At 33.2% G+C, this 18,186-nt stretch overlaps 5 protein-coding genes across 26 annotated transcripts in view; 2 read left to right on the top strand and 3 right to left on the bottom strand.

Annotated features, from left to right (window-relative positions):
- The first annotated feature begins 266 nt into the window (after positions 1-266).
- LOC410330 (phosphatidylserine synthase 1) lies at positions 267-3,631 on the top strand. Of its 7 annotated transcripts, none has more exons than XM_006566352.3 (5): positions 267-1,016; positions 1,089-1,913; positions 2,025-2,247; positions 2,376-2,451; positions 2,767-3,631. In XM_006566352.3, the coding sequence occupies exons 1-5, from the start codon at positions 763-765 to the stop codon at positions 2,817-2,819; spliced, it is 1,431 nt and encodes a 476-aa protein (XP_006566415.1). In that variant the 5' UTR covers positions 267-762; the 3' UTR covers positions 2,820-3,631. The 7 variants fall into 7 exon arrangements, with proteins under 7 accessions (XP_006566415.1, XP_393811.1, XP_016770324.1 ...); XM_393811.7 differs by having other exon boundaries at positions 2,764-3,631; XM_016914835.2 differs by having other exon boundaries at positions 2,745-3,631.
- LOC100577845 (neprilysin-1) lies at positions 2,838-8,091 on the bottom strand. The gene is made up of 15 exons (XM_006566355.3): positions 7,642-8,091; positions 6,776-7,580; positions 6,436-6,543; positions 6,247-6,352; positions 5,952-6,144; positions 5,718-5,867; positions 5,551-5,643; positions 5,272-5,457; positions 4,703-4,834; positions 4,444-4,626; positions 4,224-4,330; positions 3,972-4,159; positions 3,680-3,837; positions 3,406-3,555; positions 2,838-3,302 (listed from the first exon to the last, which is right to left on the bottom strand). Exons 1-15 carry the CDS (start codon positions 7,840-7,842, stop codon positions 3,093-3,095), a joined length of 2,970 nt encoding a protein of 989 aa, XP_006566418.1. The 5' UTR covers positions 7,843-8,091; the 3' UTR covers positions 2,838-3,092.
- Positions 8,092-8,210: 119 nt separating this feature from the next.
- LOC410328 (zinc finger protein 341) lies at positions 8,211-11,558 on the bottom strand. The gene is made up of 9 exons (XM_393809.7): positions 11,165-11,558; positions 10,985-11,044; positions 10,598-10,871; positions 10,235-10,508; positions 9,950-10,144; positions 9,299-9,862; positions 8,957-9,226; positions 8,680-8,892; positions 8,211-8,595 (listed from the first exon to the last, which is right to left on the bottom strand). The coding sequence occupies exons 1-9, from the start codon at positions 11,193-11,195 to the stop codon at positions 8,413-8,415; spliced, it is 2,064 nt and encodes a 687-aa protein (XP_393809.4). The 5' UTR covers positions 11,196-11,558; the 3' UTR covers positions 8,211-8,412.
- Positions 11,454-12,737, top strand: LOC726800 (probable RNA polymerase II nuclear localization protein SLC7A6OS). Its single transcript, XM_006566357.3, has 3 exons — positions 11,454-11,706; positions 11,790-12,038; positions 12,126-12,737. The coding sequence occupies exons 1-3, from the start codon at positions 11,542-11,544 to the stop codon at positions 12,588-12,590; spliced, it is 879 nt and encodes a 292-aa protein (XP_006566420.1). The 5' UTR covers positions 11,454-11,541; the 3' UTR covers positions 12,591-12,737.
- Positions 12,738-13,549: 812 nt separating this feature from the next.
- The window catches only part of LOC100577801 (zinc finger protein ush), a 175,280-nt gene continuing 170,643 nt past the window's right edge, over positions 13,550-18,186 (bottom strand). For all 16 annotated transcript variants that reach the window (XM_016914823.2, XM_003250858.4, XM_006566358.3 and 13 more), the window contains 7 exons: positions 17,795-18,051; positions 17,184-17,580; positions 16,183-16,920; positions 15,706-16,111; positions 15,357-15,615; positions 15,025-15,258; positions 13,550-14,930 (listed from right to left, as the gene is read on the bottom strand). In XM_016914823.2, the coding sequence (XP_016770312.2) occupies positions 14,496-14,930; positions 15,025-15,258; positions 15,357-15,615; positions 15,706-16,111; positions 16,183-16,920; positions 17,184-17,580; positions 17,795-18,051 (2,726 nt within the window). In that variant the 3' untranslated portion in view covers positions 13,550-14,495. The remainder of the gene's footprint in view (positions 14,931-15,024; positions 15,259-15,356; positions 15,616-15,705; positions 16,112-16,182; positions 16,921-17,183; positions 17,581-17,794; positions 18,052-18,186) is intronic.

Genomic DNA, 18,186 nt, shown 5'->3' with positions numbered 1-18,186 from the left:
ACTCTACTTTGCAATAAGAAGTAACTTAAGATTGCCGAAGAATTTTCTACATTAATTTATATACGTGACGTCACCAAAGTAAGACAAAGTACTACTTATTGCCGAACAATATTGCTCCGTTAACATCAGCGAAGTATGGAATAGAAAAGGAATTACTAAAATGGTGGAAGATCCCGTTGCTTGGCAACAAGACGCTATGATACAACGCCATCTAGTTGATGATACGATATACTAAAAGTAGTATATATAGTATATATAGTATATAATATATATAGTAATAATATATAAAATATAGGAAAATATCGTCGCATCATCGCGTTTTGTTGCTAAGCAACAAATCTTCTTATTAGTCCTTCTAACTAGTCTTTTTCATATATATTGCTCCATATTTTGATGACGTCACATGTAGATCGCCATAGAGAGTTCTAAACGGCAATCTTAGTGGTGATATCTATAATTATACAACTGTTTAATATCTATATAAAGGTTCATTCTCAAAAAAATACTTTCGTGTCCAATCAGCTGATATATAAACAAAATTAGTTAAATTTGTTCTTTTTTATTTAATTCTACTCATATAACAGGAAGTAAATTGATTTTCGTAGTATTTTTCTCTCTGATTCATTATTTGTATGTGCTTCAAGTGGTTCAAAGTCCTTCAATAGCGTGATGATGCACATAGAAATGAAAAAGGAAAACATGGCGAAACAACGTGTGAAATGATTACAATATAAATTTAAAACGAATAATTATTTGATCGGAATGACAACTAACGAAGAATCCGTAGATGACAATCTCTTAGAGAGATTCATCAAAAGTGACGAAAATAAGGTTGTGAATTGTCGAAGTAGTATAGATAATATTGAAGGGCACAAATTACGACATGGAACGGACAGTTTTCCAAATATTAATGAAAGACCGGTTGATGATATTTCCATCGAATTTTTTTATAAACCGCATAGCATTACACTTCTTCTCATTTCAATCGGTGCTGTAATATATTCCGCATTCACTAGGTAATTAAGTATTTAAATTTTTTTATTATATAATTTTAAACTTTTTCTGTAAATATCGTTGATTCAATGCAGGAATACTACTAATGTTGAGGACAATATTTGGGCTGGAATATTATGTATCATATTTTTCTTTCTGATTATATCTATACTTACATTTCCAAATGGACCATTTACGAGACCTCATCCTGTTGTATGGAAACTTGTATTTGGTTGTAGTGTATTATATCTAATGGGTCTATTATTTATGCTATTTCAAGATTATGAAACAGTTAGAAAAATCTTTGTTTGGATAGATCCTAGTTTGGCATCGTTTCATATTGATATGGATAAAGAATATGGTGTTAATTGTTCAGAAATTACAATTGAAAAAATATGGAATCATTTAGATGTTTTTGCATTAGCTCATTTCTTAGGATGGACTTTTAAAGCAATTCTTATCCGTCATCTTGGTATTCTTTGGGCTATTAGTATTATGTGGGAAGTAACAGAAATAGCATTTGCTCATTTATTACCAAATTTTGTGGAATGTTGGTGGGATGCTTTTATACTTGATGTTGTTGTCTGTAATGGTTTGGGTATTTGGGTTGGATTAAAAATTTGCTCTCTCTTAGAAATGAGAGAATATAAATGGGTAAGCATTCTTGACATTGAGAGCACTACTGGAAAATTAAAGAGAGCAATGCTACAATTTACTCCTGGTAGTTGGACTGCTGTTAGATGGTTGGATCCAACATGTACATATATGAGATTCGTTGCTCTGTGTCAGTTGGTTATATTCTGGCAAGTTTCAGAGCTCAATACATTTTTTTTGAAACATGTGTATGAATTTCCACCCTCTCATCCATTTGTTGTGGCAAGATTGGTATTAATTGGAGTAATAGTTGCACCTTCTGTTAGGTATGCAAAATAAGATAAATTTATATTAAATATAATAATATATTGCAAATGTATTGCAACAATTATAATAATTTCTCACACAAGTAGCATAATATTTTAACATAATTATAGGCAATACTACATGTATGTAACAGATCCAACATGTAGTAGAGTAGGGACTCAATGTTGGGTTTATGGTGCAATTATGGTTACAGAAGCATTACTATGTATAAGGCATGGTGCTGCATTATTTGAACGTACTCAAGCATTAAATATTCTTCTATGGCTACTTTGCCAGTCTCTAGTCTCAGTTCTTTGTGTTTATGGCTGTGTTTTATGGCATCGGTACTTTGAGGTATGTGTTTATTTCTTTAAAATGAAACTGGAAATTATTCATTTTGTAACTAACTGTATGGTTGTTTTTTTTTTATTATTTTTATATGTCTTTTTCTAATGCCTTTTGCATGGCTCTCATCTTTTCAGACAGAAAAGAAAGCTACTTCAAAACAATGTATTACTCAACTAGACAACAGTCATCTGGATGTAACCCTTAGCAGTGGTATGTGTTGATATTTATTATATTTTTTTGACATGATAATGATTAAGCCGATAGTGCACTGGGCTACTGATTTATAATTAACTAAATACTAAATATAAAACAAGAGTGCTACATTTGGAATCTATTACATAACTGACATGAATAATATAAAACTAAATAAATTGTGTTGATGAATGCTTTTCTACTACTATTAAAAAATATGAATTATGTGTATTTATTATAAAAATATATAAATATTTTATCATACAGCTCAGTTCATCATTGGTAAATTGAATACTAATAAATATTTTTAGGAATTAATCTGTATTCTAGGAGACATGGTTCATTCTACAAAATCTATGGATTTATTGGAAAAGAAACAATTATAAACAATTATAAGCAAGGAATATTCAACTAAAGGGTGAATTATTTATATTGTTAAATTTTCTAGTCACATTATATCATCGTACAATAGAAGTTTTGGATGTAATGGATTTAATGAATACATGAGTTTGTCTGGTTTTTGAATACTGCGCTCGTTTGCGCGTGAATGTTATGAAAAAAATGTTCCTGAGAATAAATGAAAAGCGTTGTTACCACTTAACTTTTCTTATAAAAAAATATTTGTTACATTATTTACGCATTTTAATTGCGTAGTTACATTATTCTGCTGTGTCGCATAAATATGGAAATACTTTGCATTCAATATATGGAATGTTTGGCATTATTCGTGAACCCTGCGGACAATTCCAAGCTTTACCGAGAAGCATATTATTTAATGCGGAGACAAAAATACGAATCCGATTTGGTAACTGTTCATTTTCATACAATGATATATACGATGACGTAAGTGGTGACTTCGTACAGTACATCTATAAAAATCATTTATGAAAGTTCTTACTTACGATAATTGTCATAATGTTTGTAATTTTATTTAAAATATCAATGCCATAAATTTTACTGTAACGAAAGTACCTGAGCATAGGTGAGATAGAATAACTGATTGAAATCAAGTTCTAACCATGGAAGATAATCTTTTTTAGATCTCAATCGAGCCAAAGTATCGTAGGCTAATCTTAGTCCCGTTGTCTCGGACAGACGTTCATTTAGAGTCAATTGCGAAATCTAAAACATTTTTGAATAAAAAAGATTTATTGTTTGTAAAAACGTATTTGATTAAATGTTTTATTTTAAAATAATATTTTTACATCGCAACGATTTTATAAAAAAGAAAAATGTATCAATTTACCTCATAACTCACGTTTTGTCCAGTAAATGATAATGTCATACTCATATAATTTTGATCATTTCGGTGATAGTTAATGTATTCATTAAAATTATATTTAGATTTATCATCGTTTAACAAACTGTTCTTGGTATCGCGAGTTCCATTCCAATAATAAATACCTAATGATATATAAATATGTATATCATTGAACATTTTGACGATAAGATATTTTTGAATTTTCTTATAAATCTATTATTATAATTCTGGAACGTTAAACATTATAATAACATAAAATTACAAATTATTAATATACCATTTGCATCAAAATGATGAGCAATTTGTTGTGCAATTATGTTACCAATTGTCGCCATTTTTATATAATCAAATGAAAATTCATTATAATTCATGGACCAGTCGATTATTCCAAATGGTATTACAATGAGATTTAATTCATAAATAGTGATTCCTTTAGATTGGTATGGTTTTGCATAATGCGTCCATCTACATTAATTCATATAGTTTAACAATGTGAAAATATTTTCTATTTCTAATTATAAAAACTTACATTTGTTCAAGATCTCCTGGATTTGTAAAAACTTGTGCATAGATTAATTTTCGATATCTTTGCATTAAAATTATTGAATTTTCTAAGTAATTATTCGATAAATTTACCTAAAATTGGATCTATCATTAAATATCATTCAATAAAAACAATTTAATTAACAATATTTAAATTTTTTTATTACTAATATTATATTATTAAAAACGAAATTGATTTTTTGTACCTTGTTTGCTTGATATCTTATATAAATTGATTTATTATTATTAAAGTAAGAAATGTCAGGTAGAACAATTTTAAGATTATTTATCTTTGTTATTAATGCGACACGATCTTTTTGTGTAACCCATTTTTTGTTTTTAATGTTTAATTTTAAAGTCTCCTTAAGTTTTTCAAATATACTATGTACCTATTAAATTTTATATAAGGATTAATTATCTAATGATTATTTTCATTATTAATCATTATATGAAATGAGTACTTACAGTTTCCTTTATGTAAATAAGTTCATTTTTCGAAAACGAAGAAATATATAAGTTCGAAGCTTCCGGGATTAAAACATTAGCAGCTACGCGAAGGCAGTATTTTTTAACATCTAGATGTTTTGATAAAACTAACTAAAAGAAAAAAATAAATGTTAAAAGTTATTAAAAACTTTAATTGAAAAAAGAAAATTGAAACATTAGTTAGAAAAAATAAATAAAAGTTTTCATAGTCTGATGCGAAATATTCCTTTCAGCAGCAAAAAATTTGCACTTCAATCAAAATATTATTAAACTATTAAAATCATTATTGTTATGATAGGATAATATCTAATAATAATAATATAAAATAATAATATTAATCGTGAGATATTTTAAGATCATTAAAAAATATGATCCGTTATATGATTTTTAATTTTTTTTTTTATTAATCTCTAAAATAACAATGTTTAATCTGATAAAATATTCAGAAATATGAAAAGAAATTATACTAGTTTTAATATTTAATAATTTTGATATATAATTCAAATCGATTGAAATATTTCGCATTGGTTTGTGAAAAACTTATGTACCTCGTGATAAAGATTGCGTGCATACAATGCTAATAATGCATTGTATAATGCCATCGGATCTGTTTTTTCAAATTCTTCTAAAATTTTCAATCCCTCAGCTAGTTCATTGTAAAAGTAAACCTGTACTTTTACTTTTTCTTGAACATGTTGCTTCGTTAAAAAATAAATTAGCTGCGTCCAATTTACCTGTAAAAAAAAATATATATTATATTAAGAAAATATCGATTTAAAAGTGGATTAGCTTAAGTATCTAATAAGATCAAATTCTTTCTTCCTTACTATTTTAAAATTGTTCTGCAAATCCTCGATAGCGATACGGGTATAATTTTTCACAAGATATGCCTCGCGAATCTTATCTTGGGAAGGAAAATTCTGAAACGAATGAAAACCGATATCGAACAAAATTCATTTACATTGATTGAAAATTACTTTTAACTTGACCTCACCGCGAAATATCTTTTTATTATATAAAGATCGATATTGATGTATGTACTACTTATAAATTGAGAGATATTGTACGAATGTTTCAATTCATTGAATATTCCAAATGTTTTAAGAGCTTCCGAGATGGAGTTAAGAAATTTTTTCGTATTTTTCTAAAAACAAAATAAATGAGAAGAACATTTGTTATAGATTTCGATAGAACATATTTTTTTTTATACATATACATATCTGTATACTTTGCATGTTTTGTATTCCCTATACAATTTTCCTAAATCCACCGTTTCTTTTTCTCTTTCCAATTGATCTGCATAACAAAGATCAGTTTCCTCTGTTTCGAAGGGATTGCTATATATCGTTGGGCCTATTTTAAAAGTGAATTGTTTTGGTGAATATTCGTCGAGATCTGGGACGATATCGAACAATAAAGCGCTATAGAAATAAAAATACGAACAAAATATATATATTATATGTATATATTATGTGAATGCGACGTGCGATATTTTTGTACGGTCGTTTTCATTTCTTATTTACCTGTTGTGTAATAATAACGTAGCGAGTAGAAAAGTAAAGTTTGTATGCTTTTGAGCCAAATCTTTTGTAGTGTAAAATTTTCCTACCTTATCTAATAGTTTTTTTGCTGTAAAAAAAAAAATTATATTTATTATACATTAAACTTGTACTCGAGATTAGAAATTAATTAAACTTATAATTTTTATTTACCTAGCTTTATCCTTTCTGTTTGATTAATTTTTTCATATTGCATGCAACTGTCGTAATATTTGGTAAACAGAGATACATTTTCCACATTATTTTCCTTCTTCATTTGTCCTGATTAAAATATTGAAAAATATATTTATAAAAAAAATTATCTCTCTCTATCGTTTATTAATTTATATGATATGATTTTTTAAATAGAATATTGCATTTTTTCTAATATTATTACAAATAAAAGAAATGAAAAATATAGAAAAGCCAATTCTAATATTTTTATGTGTAAAAAAATTAATTTTTTAATATTGCTTAATAGTAAAAAGATGTTTTTTTATAATAAAATACGCACTTAAGATACGTTGATAAGATATATCTTCTAAATCGAGTTCTACAGTTTGAGGATTGATCTCAAAACCACCGCAAGCATATTCATAAAAATCTTCGCATGGATCAATCGTGTGATTCATGTAAAATAATATCTTGCTGGCCAAATTTTTGCATTCACCCGAAGTACATGTTTCATTATTAAACAATGAATCAGTTGTAGAATCAATTGTATCAATAGTTGTATAATCATCATCAATAAAATTATTTTTTACTGTAGTTGATATTGTAGAAGAAGAAGCTATATATTCAGAAATATTTGTTATATTTCTTTCATCTTCGTTAGAAGAAACTTCTTCCATAGGAGCATTCGTATCCGTAGAAGTTGTTTCTATCATATCTGTCGTTTTTTGATATTTTTCTGTAATCAAAGTTGGTGTATTATTTTCCGTAAAATTAAAAATAAATGTCGAAGAGTTATATAATGACGTGTCCGTTGTAATTATTGATAGATCTATATTTTTTTCATTTTCGCTAGAAGAAATCTCTTCCATAGGAGTATTTGTATTTGCAGAAGTTGTTTTTTGATTTTCTTCTGTAATCAGAGTTGTAATAATTGATAAATTTTTTGTACTAGTTTCAAAATTTATAAGTTCATTAAATTTAGTGTCATCATCATCATCATTATTATTATTCTGATTTGTAACATTTTCTACATTAAATATTTCAACGTTCGTTTCTCTTTCTTTTGTAATCACTTCTTCCATCGCAGAAATTGTAACTGATTCTATCGAGCTGGTTATTCTTTTAGTTTGATGTTCGCGATGATGCTATATAATTATTATTATTTATTTATTAGGCTTTATTTATTTCTTTATATTAAAAACTTACCTGCGCTGTTTCTGTATATTCATCTTCTTGTTCAAGATGATCGAAATGGTATGTTTTCCACGGAAAACTGACAAGTATTAGGATAATACAAAGAAATAAAAATATTAACAACGCTAAAACGCAACTTCTATAAGATTGATCTTGTTGAGCTGCTTTGCCTTCCTCAGCGTTAGTAATTTGATAAGATGCTCGTTGAGCCATATTTTAACATATAATTTAATTTAACATGCACTAATATTTGGATGGAATATCACCTTTCACTAAATGCATAAGAATACTGTTTTTTTTTTCTATTAAATCAAACTCGAAATGTTAGTAGAAGGAAGAAGGTGGTGATTATGAAACCACTTCCTTTCAATCACTATCTTGAAATATATTTTAACATCCGTAAGATATAGTACTATTGTATTTCTTTATTAATTTGTTGGAAAGAAAATTAAATGCAATATTAAAGATATGATAAAAAGAAATTGAATGAAATACACACATTGACATAAACATCTTTTTCTTTAATACATCCATAAATTCCAAACGGCCTAAGGAAGGCGACATTAAAAATATTTGAGATATAGATAGATATAAGTTATTTATATTAATATATTTTATAATACAATTATCACAGATATGTAAACTACAAAATATTATATATACTATTATAAAATGCAACTCTTGCAAGTTTGCCAATGATCCCATTGCACGTAGTATGACAACTTATCTACAGCCTAGGCTATATTATAATTTAAATACAATTAAAAAATATATTTAAAAACTCTATTCGCCTGTCTGCTGTACCGAATATGTATCAGTGTTGCGTTTGATTTCATTATCCACTGTGTCAGATTTGATGAGAGCTTCGATTGTTGAACCGACTTCTTTTAATACAGAAATGTTCTCTAATTTTATGGTACAAGTTTCTTCTCTGCAGTCATCAGATTTTAACATTTCAGAAGTGATCTAAAATAAATGAACACATAATATAAATTATTATTTGATAAATGTTAATTTGTTAAACTTAAGAAATTATTTTTAAGAAATTACTTTTCTCTGTATTTCATCAGCCTTAAATTTTTCTAATTTTTCTTTATCAGCAAGTCCAATTGCAGTCTTTGATGATGTTTGTCTCTTTGGAGTAGGTTTCCTTGGTTTAAATGATCCAGAAGCTTTCTTAGGTAACTGTGAACTCATATGCTTTTTAGTCTCGTTAGACTGATCGCAATTATGAGTTAGCAATTGCTCTTTAGTTTTAAATGCCTATAATATGAATTTCGTAAAATAAATGTTTATTTAAATTATATTTGATTAAATAAATACTTACGTGTGAGCAAATTTCGCATTTTAAATTATGTTTATTCATCTCATGATGCTTAAGAGCTTGTGCCCGATGGAAATTACGATTACAATGACTACAACTAAATCTTTTGATATTGCTGTGCGTCAATAGGTGACGCTTTAACTTATCAGGTCGTGAAAATTCACTCATACAACCTAAATAAGTTCTGAAGGGACACTTCAATCTTTTTGTTAAATCATGAATCAACATATGACGACCCAAACGGTCTTTTCGCTTGAATCTAGCTGGACAATGCTGTAATAAATAAATTATATTATAAAAAAAAAAAAAAACAATTTACGAACATTTTATTTTAATCATACATACTGGACATAGAAATGGCGTTTCTTCGCTATGTATTAATTTATGATTGGCTAAGTATTGCTCAGTTTTAAAGGCCTTTCCGCAATCCTCACAAGTAAATCGTGCAGATGAGGCATGCGTTTTCAAATGACGCCGTAAAAATCGTTCGATCAAAAAACTTTTTCCACAATGTAGACAAGCATAATCATGCGTTGTGGTTTCTGTATGATGTTGTAAAGCCTCCAAATTAGAAAAAGAGGATTTACAAATGGAGCAACAGTAATATTTTTCTGTTGTTTTTTGTTTTTGGACGGAATGGGCATATTGATGAAGTCCAAGATCAGACAAAGTATTAAATACTTCACCGCATACATGACAACGATATTCTGATCTCTTGTGACTGCGAGTGTGCTCTAAAAAATCTTCAAGTTCAGCAAACATCATACTACAACTACTTTGCACACATTTGTACACTTTCAGTGCTAAGTGAGAGACTATAAGATGGCCCTTTAAAGCTTTGTACGAATCAAATATTTCTTTGCAAAACTGACAATGATAGGTACGATCTATGCTTCCATCTGGTGGTACCTAATAATGATCATAAAGAATTAAAGAAGAAAAAAAAAAGAAATTGTTTGAAATTATAAGTTTGTTTCAAAATATTTAATAAAATACCTCTGGGGGTAACGAATGTATAGCGGTACCTGGCCATACTTTATGTGATGACATATGTTTTTTAACATTTGATTTTTGTGCGAATGCACGCCCGCAAACAACACATTGATATGGTTTTTCCCCTGTATGAGAACGTTCATGTTGTTGCCAATAAAACTTTTTTGAAAATTGTTTGCTACAATAACCACATTTATACTGCAATGAAAAATTTATGTTAAAAAATATTTATAATTTAAATTTAAATAAAAATATAAAAAAAAGTTATTATTTCATCAAAATATATACTTTTAAGTTTTGTGTTTGATTATTAGTAGTTTCAGATTCTGTTATTAGATTTTCAGTCATTGGTATATCAACTTTATCTGTATTTTTAATGTTTTGTTCTTGAGAAATATCACTTTGGAGAATTTGAGGTACTTCATTTGATTCATTTTTTAGAGGATCATTATCCCCTGGAATAGTAGAGTTTTCAAAAGTATCCAAACTTTCCGAACTTAATATAATTGGAACACTAAATGTGGAATCTGTTGTGAAATAATTAGCACCTTCTTGATCCATGCTATAAAAAATGAATGATATATTATTTAAAGAAATATTTTTTGATATATTATATAATATATATATATAATATAATATATATAAATTTACCTAAATAACATATCTGATTCTTCAAGTATAATTGGTTCATTAAGTTGATCATTTTGAACAAATGTTTCTTGAGGATTATATTGTGATACATCTTGACTATTGTTTTCCGTGTGAACAGCCTGAGTGTCATCGTTTACCAAAAATTGACTCAAATCTACTGTTTGCTCTTGTGTTTTTTGATGCGTTCTTTTGTGCAACACAAACATGTGCAATGATGTAAATTGACTTTTGCATTTCCCACATTGAAATATATCTTCCTCATCCTGATCAATTGCTAAATATAAAGCACAAAAAAATATCGTTATAAATTTATCTTATAAAAATTTATACGAGATAGAATTTTCAATAACTAGGTTATTTTATAGGTATTATTTCATCAAAACTTACCCGATTGTTCAACTTCAGTTATTAAAGTTGGAGAATCTAATAATGATTGCACTGATACACCTATAAGAAAAAAAAATAAATATTTTAAATTCTCAAAATGTTATTTAAAGTTTTTTTTAAAAAAAAAGATAAAATACTTGTTGGTTAACCCCACCTATTCCTATGAGAGAAAAATTTTACCTGTTAAAGCGTCGAAAATAGATTGCGCCATGTTTTATAATGATATTAACGCTTCATTTTAAGCAAAATCAACAATTAAGCTTTCATAAATTGTTTAATATAAAGAAAATGAACAAATTCCGAGTTGAAAACATACCGAGAATTTCTACGCCCTGCCAGCGTTGTTGCTGACCAGCGAATGATAATCGATATGTCGACCGTTGAAAACGATTTTAACCTCGAAATAAGACAAATAGTTTTGTAAATTGAACTTCATATTACACTTTATATAGTATATTATAGTATATAGTATACATAGCATGTAACATAACGGAATAAAACGTAAAGTATCGGTGCGTTTGAATGTGAATGTTTTTTTAAAATAATAAAGTATAAAAATGGCAGCAATATTGCGTGTGAAACGTAGACACGATGATGAACCATTAAATACTTTAGTAATTTCACGTAAACGTCAAAAAACTACGGATGACGAAGTAATAGAAGAAGTATTTCCAACTTCTCTAACCACAATTGCTAAACTTGCTGGAACTATTGCAAAACAGGTTTATATTTAAAAAAAAAAAAGCAAATATCTTCGACAAATTATATACTTGTATTAAAATTATTATTTGTTTTATTTTTATAGGAAGATAGTGTCGACCATTTAATTCAAAACTATAGAAAAGATGAATTACAAACATATTTTAAACAACATCCTATAGATATAATAAATAAAGTAAGAGAAATTACGAAACAAACTTCAGTAGAGAATCGTTACAAAGTAATTAATTGTTTTCGATCTTTGAACAATATCGAAAGTTCTGAAGAGAAGGTTATGACTGTAATAGATGTAGAAGATTCAATATCCATAGAAAAGAAGGATTCTCTAGAGAAAGTAAATAACATTTTCTTAATATTTTTCAATTATTTCAATTGATAATTATATAATTGTATAATTTGAATAATATTTATTATTTTACAGGATGATAATTATGTATATGATTTATATTATGTTCATACCGAGAATGATATATGTTTAGATGATATAGCTATACATCCATATGAACAAGAATTGGTTTTTGATACTTATAGAGATGATAGATATCCTGAAGATGAACACGAATCCGATGATTCAAATTCAGAGTCAAATTGGAGAAACGATTATCCTGATTCTGAAAATTATTCTGAAAAATCAATCGATGAAGATGATATGAGAGAGGCTGTTATGAATATGAGATTAGATGAGGAATCCGATTTATCCGAAGAAGATGATTTTATTTATGCAGTTGATGAAAATGATGTAAATACTTATGGTTACAAATATGCGAGATACAAAGCAAGAATAAAGGAAGAATTGGAGGAAGATGAGAATCATTTTAGCGATTACAGTATATGCGTGTCTGAAGAATCAGATGAGGATAATGATAATTTAGATTACGTATCATAAAAAATAGTACAATTTAATTACATATAAGTCTTTTTATATTGAAAGAAAATAGCTAAATAGTCAATGACAGTTAATGCAGTACATTTCATATTATGTAAAATAATTTCAGTTAGTGGAATCAATATTAAAATTGTTTTCCAAATACAAGTCTTATGAGTTTATGCTATTTCTCCTATTACACAGAGGTAAAGGTCATGAAGATCTTTTATTTGTGTCTATATATTTATTACATATTTATATAGATATATTTTGTATGTAAAATTCATCTATCAAAATAAAAATAATAAAAGGTAAATCTAGATGTCGAAGTGACAAAGGAAAGTGTGTGTATAGGTGTTTAGAAAAAGAACTGTTTTCGACGATATGGCATATAATAATATACCAGATTTATAATATATAACAAATTATCGTGGAAGTATCGGATAGAGATTTACAAATTTTCAGTAAAGTAGTTTTTTTCGTGATGTGTTATCAAATTTTTTGTATTTATTTTATAATGGAATAATCGCGAATCTTGCATTTCTTTAGATAGCAATTAGCAGGAGACCTGTAAATAACATAACAATTACTTTTATAAAAGTATCTGCGAACGTTCGCGTTTTATCTGACTATACTACTACTCGCCGAAATACGAAAACAATTTTTACACAACTGAGATTTTTCGATCGCGAACGCTGTCGCATTGAATTCAATTTTTGGACAACGTTCAAATTACAACATTCGCATATTTGTTTTTTTTTTTCTTCTTTCGTTCTTTCTCGCTTTCATTCTATCTCTCTCATCGTCAAACGTTCACGTGAAGAAATTCATGCTTTTTTTAACGAACTCTTTATGTGATATGAATAGTACGCTGCGTATACGTGTAACACTGGCCTTAATTCTAATTTTTACATTTACGCGCTCGCAACGAATCCGTTACTTGTATACAAGTACAGGCGATGCTTTTTTTTGTTTTTTTGTTTTTTGATTGTAATATAACGAAGCAAATACGTTGATAAGGACCCATTTATCCACCGTATCCAGAATATTCGAACAGAAATATTATAGGGGTCATCGATTTATTTTCACTTTCTCGTTATTATTTATCCGAGAATCTGTTGTTGGCAAAGGAATAGGAAACGACTCCGATCTTTCTTTCTTATGGCAGTATGGATACTATTACCAGCATATTTACTCGTCAAAGAATATGAGCGCGATTTATGGACAATGAAATTATTTATTTATACCTATATATATTTATGTATAATATATTAAATGTCATATTGCAACTTAGCGTTTTTCACAAGCTGGGAATTGGTATCATTTAAGATTATTAATATATCGTACCGTAATACTCTACTCGGCTACTGTACAACATTTTACACTCATCATTATTTTTTTTCGTAATTCCTTAGGTATGTGTCGATTATTACAACTATGAGATTATTGAAGAGTCATGAGATTGCACACCTTTTTTGTATTGTGGTCGATTGTGGCATATGAGATCAGCTGCATCGTAAACCTAACCTGCACGATCCCTTTCATACGTGGATTTACATATCGTTCCATTTGACAGTTTCACTTTGGTACGTTTTATTTTATTTTATTTTTTTCCCCACTTAAATCCAATAATCTTTCTCTTGTTCTCTAATTCATCCAAAGCAAACTATCAAACGTTGCCACGATCGCCCAACTTTCCCCTTGCTTCTACATTTCTTTTTTTTTTTTAGCTTACGTTTTACGCAGCTCCTTCTTCACGCATCGCACGTATGTACACGTCGGATAACTCAATTTATAAGTACAAACAATTCCCTGGATCAACAGAAATCACACAACGGTAGTCAACTAAATTGGATAGTCGGCAATTATATTATATATAAAACTGGCAACAATTAACAGTCCCATGGTTCGTCCAAGAGTCTTTTTTTAAAGTACCGACGCTTCGGTCCTGCTGCTTGGAGGCGTCGTCGCGTGGCTGCTCGAATTATTATTATTATTATTGTTATTATTGTTACTAGCTTCCCCCGCATGGCTCGAACAGTAGAACTTCTTGTGAGCTATGAACGTGCTCAGATAATTGAAACTGATGTCGCACGACCTGCAGTAACGCGGGCCGCTCTTGTTCGGATCTAAACTTTCTTCAGGAGGCGGTGGCGTGTCCTCACGTTCTTGCTTCACCTTATTGGCCACTGGGGGCGGTGGAGGAGGAGGGGGCGGAGGTGGTTGCGGACTCTTTCGAACCTCGGTTTTCCCGTTCACTTGCACCTCGGCAGGGATTTCCTCGGGAGTGGTAGCTGGAGCGGGCTCTGGAGTAGGCAAAACTGTCTCGTCGTCGAGCACGCACGTTATGTAATTTTCCTCCTAAAAAAAAAAAAAAAAAAAAAAAGCGATTTTATCAAAGGAATCTACAGAGACATCGTTAAAGAAAATCGGTGTAATGCGGTGTAAACGTTACCTGCAAATCGGTTCCGCGTTTCTCAAAGTGCATTTTGATGTGCGTCCTCATACCGCGTAACGTGTTTCCTTTGTAACGACAGATCGTGCACCTGAAAGCCTTCACGCCTTGATGCGCATCCATGTGGCGTTGAGCTGCCCCGGCCGTTGGGCTAACAGCACCGCAAACAGGACATCTCCAACCACCGGTCGGTCCACTGCTACAGGTATGGGTTGTTCCAGGTTCTATTATAGTCTGCAAATAGCAAGATGATACAAGTAATTAATCTTTTATCCAATTAATTTTTTTATTAAACTCAAGTCAGAAATGAGTATAGAGAAGTCGGTATTAACTTTGCACTTGGAACATCGCGAATGATGCTCTTGGGGTTCCGGCCTCTTGGGACAGTAGAACGCTTGATGAGCCACAAGGTTGTCCATAGAGGCGAACTTGATTCCGCACGCGGCGCAAATTAACTGAACCAACGGAGGCGAGGGTGTGCCGGGTGGCGGAGGACTGTTGCTGACCGACGTCTCTCTCGCCTGGCAATAGTGCTTCTTGTGCGCGACGAAGTTCTCGTGTCGGCAGAACACGATGTTGCACTCTTTGCATCTGAAAATCGAACGATTCTCCATCACTTTGAACCTTCAATTACATACAATCTAATTTTTACAGATAGCGCAATAAACGAGAACACGTTACCTCGAGACACCCTGCTTCACGAGAACGCTAGGAACAGGTGGTGGGGGAAGTTCGGCCAATCTTAAAGCGAGCTCCGTCGGCGGTGGTGGAACGACGGTCGCAGTCACCGTAGGAGTGGATCCGATCGACCTCGCCCTAGGACTTCCGCTTCCTCTGGACCGTGGGCTGCCAGGTGGCGGAGGCAGGGAGGAGGGCGCCGGCGACACTCTGTTCTCTTTCTCGTCTTGATGGGCCGGCGACTTTCTCACGCTCAGGTCTAGCGGCGCTGAGCCCGACGGCGACGTGGACGATGCGACGACGGACGCGGGCGTAGTCGGTTTGTTCGCGGCTCGAAGGACCGGCGGAGGCTCGACCACGGCATTCTGACCCGTGGCTGCGAGGCCCCTTGTCATCGGCTGAAGATGACCTGCCAGAAAATTCCACGGTGCATAAGCATGATATATCTCTACGAATACCTACGGGTAAACGAATACGTACCGTTTGGAAGAAGGAAGCACGCTGTATCGGGAGCAGGCAGAGTGGGCGCAGCTAGGACGCTGGCACCGCGGAACAAAGAGTAGGGCACGATCAGAATCGGGTTGGTGGGCAATGCCAGACACGGTTGCGGGGGTGGCGACTCGCCGGGGCTCGCGCTGGTCGGCGGCGACGCTTTGACCGAGGAGGAGGCGGCGGCGGCGGCGGCGGCCGTCACCGTGGGCGCGGGTTGCGCGTCCTTCACCACGTGCCTGGTGCTGCAGTAGTGGGTCTTGTGCGCCCTGTAAGTCTTGAGCGAGCTGAATCGGATGTCGCAATTTCTGCAGTATCTCTCCGCTTCCTCGTTCAACGAGCCGTTCGAGGCGGTCGCGGCGCCCGTCCCCGGAGTGGTGGCCGTGGTCGGCGCGGTTGGTATCGTGGGCGGCGCCGGGGACGCGGCGTGCATCCTCATGTGTCTGTTCAACGAGACCTTCTTGTCCGCGCTGTACGAACAGTGGGGACAAGCGTACGCCTTCCTCACCTCGAATTTGTTCGACTTCTCCTCGTCCTCCTCGTTGGCCGCCTCCTCCTCGAGCCGAGGACGATGGGCGCAGTAGAAGGTGCGATGCGCCTCGAGGGTGCTCGCCGAGCTAAAGCGGATGCCGCATGGCGGGCAGATGAGGGGCGCCGGCCTGGCTGGCTCCACCGTGATCGTCTCCTTGCCGTCGGTTGGCAGCACGAACAGCCGACCCGACGCGATCGCTGCAACGTTGGTCCGCTTCCACTCAGTTACGTATACTTTTGCATGCAGTTTTATGTATGATACGCGAGCAGATAGGACGATGATATATCGTTTGGAACCACGTTGATCTTTGAAATTGTTGGATTGGAAAGAATGAAACTATTGCGATTTAACGACAGAATTACCGATCTAATCTATCTTTCCCTTCTTTCTAGCATTTTTTCCCGGCATAGATACGTCTAGAAGAAATCTCTATTCGATCTAATGATTGCAATATAGTTACCGTTCTGAAGTCCAGCCGGCAGGGGTGGCACAGGATTCGGCGGCGAGGTATTTTCCGGTTTGACGGTGAGCGCGGCTACAGCGGCGGGCCGAAGCGCGGGATCCGTCGCCAGACTAGCATTGAGTCTCAGTCTTGGTGCTGCTTCATCATCGAGTTTCAGCTTTTTCTCCGACGGTGTCTCGTCCGCGTTCGATCGTCTCGAGGAGTCCTCCGAGTCCCTCCTGCACACGGACTCCCGCCTTCTGGTCGAGGAAGACGAGGAGGACGACGACCTCGGCTGGCAATCCTCTTCCTTGACCACCACCATGTTGGAATCCTCGTCCGTGTCCTTCGGGCTCGATTCTCGGGTTTGATTGGCCCTTGGCGCTGCATGTCGGTCTCTCAAACTTCTCGCGACCTGTGCGAGACGAACGTTTCGAAATCTCTAAGTTTCTCTCGATCAATTAAAATTTTACAATTCGTCGTAAAGGATGTTTTATTTCTTATTAACAATGGAACGAATATCGTGTCTTTAGATTAGATCTACAAGATTCCGTAAATTAGTTAAAGATCAAATTCTTCTGTTAGATTAGATGTTCAATCAGATTAGATAATAATCGATGAAATTTTACCTCGATATCCTCGGTGAGACTAGCCAGCCGTTTCCGAGCATCTTCAGAGAGAACGCTGAGCCTCAATCTGATATCCTCAGCGGCCGAATTCGCGATCACAACCGACGAGGAAGGGGGGTTCAGTCTCGGCGGTGGCGGCAAACTCGATTCCTCTTCGACGATCGGCGCGATCGGGCTCGAGACCGCCGATCCACCGCCCTCCACTCCACTGCTCACCGAAGGTGTCTTCTCCGAGTCGCTCCATTCCTCATCCTCCCCTGAAACCGTGAAACAACATCATTTTTATCTTCCTTTTCCCCAACTTATCTTCCCTCTCCATCGAAACTTTTTATCAATCCTTTTCAAAGGAGAAGAGAGGAAAGAAGCAGAAGCACGTAAGATTTTCAATTTTC

This window comes from Apis mellifera, linkage group LG11 (genome assembly GCF_003254395.2).
Source record: "Apis mellifera strain DH4 linkage group LG11, Amel_HAv3.1, whole genome shotgun sequence".
Classification (NCBI taxonomy): Eukaryota; Metazoa; Arthropoda; class Insecta; order Hymenoptera; family Apidae; genus Apis; species Apis mellifera.
The sequence above is the reverse complement of the archived record's forward strand: the minus strand, read 5'-3'. Positions and strand labels throughout refer to the sequence as shown.